Raw genomic sequence first — 4,060 nt, 5'->3', positions numbered from 1 at the left:
ACTCAAGGTAAAAGCTAAAATATTTTTTCCCTTAGTATAGACAGCCAAAGAAGGTACATCACTTCATTCTCTCTCCAGGTTGACAATCTATCTGTTAAAGTTCTCTGTTACAAGAGCCATCAATAGAAAATGTTTTGGGGAGAACACCAAGAAAATCCACTCACAAAATCCAGGAAATACCCCATCCAGCTCTTTTCAGTTTAACACAGGACATAAAACTCTTTAAGCAAATATGCTTGTGTCTTTATATATATATGTTCTCTATATATTCAAATGTGGATATACCACACACATATGTAGAAAGACGAAGATGGAAGATGGGCATAGGGAGAAAGAAAACACAGGTATGTCATATACATTAGGTATAGATGATATACACATTATATTATAATGTATGTTATCCATACATATGTGTAATCATTATATATATATTTCTACACTATCTGTAAGCTAACAGTGAATTTCTTCATAACCCACATCTTCTTGGTCCTTTTGAATACTTCTAATTTCTTAATCTACTAGTTTAAATCATGGCTGAAAGTTTCTCATCCTACTGTTTCTCCTTAGTGATGGTAAAAAGAGAAATACAGAAATAATTCATAAGGAATTTTGGTTTTGATTTCAACAAGAATGAGTCAAAAAATAAAAGGAAGTGTGATAGATCTTATGATAAATTATTATAGATCTTCAGGTATGGTAAATTGTAGTACAATTGATTTAAGGCAGTAATGATGATTCATGTGAAGCAAAGATTAACTGGCATGGAAATTTTAGGGAAAAATTTTGCTAAATGCTGGGGTTTTTTTAGGTCTATAAAATCTTAACGTAAGATTGCTGAGTCACTACTGCAAGTTAACGTACCGGTAGGACTTGGCTGTAATACCAGATGAGTTTTACAAGCCAGATTTCATCAAGAGGTATGAAAGCAATTGTGTCTACTCATCCATCCATCTGGCGTTCCCTATTGACATTTCCAATGGACAGTAATTTATATACTGAAAAGCTAAAATTGATGGATAAACTCCACTTTTGTTTTCTACTGTTCAGACTGACAGCTGTGTCTAGTGAGTGGCTAGGGAGGGACCTAAAGCTCAGAATGTTATTACAAAAATGAAAATCATCAACTGGGGAGAATACATTAATCTAATCGATGTCAAAGCTGATTAAATGCTTATGGCATTACTAGTATAAACATTTTGGTAAAATATTTCTCCATAAGAAATACGACTACTTCTCCACAAGTGTTACTCTTCTCTTTAGAATAATTTAATAGGACCCTATTAGTAGAGGAGAGATTGTGACATGTAGACAAGTAAAAGATTTTTTTATTTTCTTATTACTGATATCACAAAGTGGTTGCTGTTAGAGCTAGCAAATCAGGCTATTGGTTTTTTTTTTTCACTCAAAAATTTAAGTGAAAAGTCTATATTTGCATATTCTGACTGCAAATTCTTATTTTTTTAAAGTATTTTTTTTTGGTTGGTTTCCATTTAAAATGTTGTGATTTCTTGTCTTAGTTGCCTTTAATCCATAAATACCAAATCAAAACCAACTCCACAAAATAACAACTAAATGGTACTAATTCAGTATGAAAATGATAATTTCTTTTGAAATTTGATTTAAAAAATAATCTCAATTTTTCTGGTGTTTCTACAGAAATGTTGAGGAGATGGTATCTGGCAGTAGGAAAATTTTCACAAAGCATTTTAGTATTACAGTTTTTAGTTTAGGAACTGGTGCAGACACTTCTGTTTCTTTAATAAGCTACTCTAAATTTAAGTGTATAATATGGCTTTAATGGGAGAGTTCAGTTTTCTCTTTGGCTGTGTCAAAATAAAATCAGTATGGAATATGCCAAAACCTTATCTTTAAATATTTACGCTGTTTAGAGGGGATTCTGGTAATGGAAAATGGACACAAAAAATGAGTTCTGAATAAGAACAAGAACTAAAAGCAAGAAATACTGCAACACTCAGGCTGAAATAATGAAATGGCACCCCTGATTTCTAGTGGGAAGGAAAGAGAGAGTGGGGAACAAGTTTCTTTTCATTTTCATAATATATTGGAAGCTTTTCCCTTGATTTGCATTAACAGTACTTGGGGATAAGCATCTCAGAGATATTAATCTCAAGAGTAAAAAGCAAAGTGGTTCAAAATGGCTGAATTCCCACAGTTGTTTTAAGTAGAGCTCTCTGCAGACTCCTGGCATGACGTTCACTGCAGGACTGTGATGCAACAATTATATAAGTGAGTTTAACAAGCAAGACAAGAGAAACTCAGTGGTATGACAAGATTAGTGGAGTGAATGTATGTTCTCACTTTTTTAGCCCAGGCAGGTTAGGGTTGTCTTTGCAATGAGGGCAGGAGTTTTCCCAGGGCTGCACTTTCAACGTGTTAGGTGGATGAAGCAAAATTCAGCAGTCAGCTGGGTTGTCCACATGGAGGTCGAATGTGGTTGAACCAAAAGCTGAGAACTGGGAATAAAGGAAGGCAAAGAGCCAAGGTCTGAGGCTGAAAGGCAACAACAGAGCCTGGAGAGAAGTGAGGGAAGCAGCACAGTGGCAGAGAGATTGAACCTAGATGATTCAAAGGGGAAGAGTGGTACATGTTGAAAGGGATGAGGCAGGAAACAAGTCAAAAGGATGGAAATTTGCCTTAGGAAGTATTCTCTCTTCCTCTAATGCAGGAGGTGGGATAGGAATAGGGTCTTAATCCCTACTTCAAAATATTTTAAAGTGCCTTTTAGAGTAGACATAGGGATGTGAGTAACTTCTACCTGGTGGGAGGTACAGGAGGGTCCCTCTGCACCTCACTGTTAGCTTTCTGGGCAAGAGAGGACTTGCTCAGACATCAGTATGATGCTCGGTGACTGCTGAACACTGTTGGGATGGGGTGAGTGATTTGATCAGCTGTGTTTGCTGAAACTGGTCCCATGTTTTTTTTCTGAATATGCTCCCCATTGTCATGGATATGTCTGTGAAAGAGAGAGGGGCAGGGTTTTCCACCTGTGCTGTGCAGTGATGATTGCTGTTTGAAAAAGCTGTTGACGTTTTGTTTTATTTTCTTTGGGCAGATGGGCAGAAGAAGGTTCAAGAGGAATTTGACATAGACATGGATGCACCAGAGACAGAGCGGGCGGCTGTGGCGATACAGTCCCAGTTCAGAAAATTCCAGAAGAAAAAAGCGGGGTCCCAGTCTTAGTAGCTACCTCACAGCTTAAAGCAAAGTAATTATGAAATGATTTATCAAGAAGATCAGAAATAACACAAAGATGCATGTACAGAAATTATCGATATTTAAAACCCCATCAGCAGAACACAAACCATGAGCTTGTGTGTGACTTCATCCCAGGTGTTTCATGCCCATTATCCTCTGTAACTCACCATTTTATTTGATGTTGTAATAAAAAGTTAGGGTGGAATAATTAAAGTGTCTGCCTTCATCTGTCTTTTCATATTAATCCAGCAACCACAGTGTTACAAATGAACCCAGCCCAGATGCTTGTTTTCCTCTTCATGTAAAGCTCAGAGATATAACAACACTGTATGTGGCCAGGTTTTTGCTGAGGGATGAGAGCACGTCTCAGCCCTGCTTACCTCATTTGGAGAATTCCAGCTGCCAGACAAATGTGACAATAAAATTACTTTCTCGTAACGAGTTGAAAGTAAAAAGGTGCAGAGAGAAGCTGGCATGAGGGGAAGAGGTGTAGGAAGCAGCGAGCAGTTTATTTTTGTCTTGCAATTATGCTGATAAAGTGGCTTAAGTAGGGAAATTGTCCCTGCCCTTCCTCTTTGCATGATAACATTCAAAATTACCCAGCTTGGACCACATTGACTGTTATGGAAAAAAGATAATAAATCAGATATAAAATACAAAACCATTTGCAGTTGTTTCTCCAAGAAGGCAGCATGAGCCTCACCTCCAGGCAGTGGTGACAGCCTGTCTACCTTTAACTGAAGAGCCTGGGCTGGAGCTGGGACTCCTTCAGATGTGAGTGATTCAGGTATAGTTCCCAGCTCTACCTAGAGGGATTCATTTCTTCCTCTCTCACCTCCCACAG

At 37.6% G+C, this 4,060-nt stretch overlaps 1 protein-coding gene across 1 annotated transcript; it reads left to right on the top strand.

Annotated features, from left to right (window-relative positions):
- The first annotated feature begins 310 nt into the window (after positions 1–310).
- LOC104460946 (Purkinje cell protein 4-like) lies at positions 311–3,671 on the top strand. Its single transcript, XM_010079242.1, has 2 exons — positions 311–344; positions 3,074–3,671. The coding sequence occupies exons 1-2, from the start codon at positions 311–313 to the stop codon at positions 3,199–3,201; spliced, it is 162 nt and encodes a 53-aa protein (XP_010077544.1). The 3' UTR covers positions 3,202–3,671.
- The last annotated feature ends 389 nt before the right edge of the window (positions 3,672–4,060 follow it).

This window comes from Pterocles gutturalis, unplaced genomic scaffold (assembly GCF_000699245.1).
Source record: "Pterocles gutturalis isolate BGI_N339 unplaced genomic scaffold, ASM69924v1 scaffold46138, whole genome shotgun sequence".
NCBI classification, from domain to species: Eukaryota; Metazoa; Chordata; class Aves; order Pterocliformes; family Pteroclidae; genus Pterocles; species Pterocles gutturalis.
This window is presented reverse-complemented; position numbering and strand designations above follow the sequence as displayed.

Excerpts from the sequence above, each read along its gene's own strand:
- LOC104460946 (XM_010079242.1), top strand. The coding sequence starts at position 311 with ATGGAAGATGGGCATAGGGAGAAAGAAAACACAG. Across the intron at positions 345-3,073 it reads TAGGGAGAAAGAAAACACAG|ATGGGCAGAAGAAGGTTCAA; the intron begins GTATGTCATATA and ends TTCTTTGGGCAG.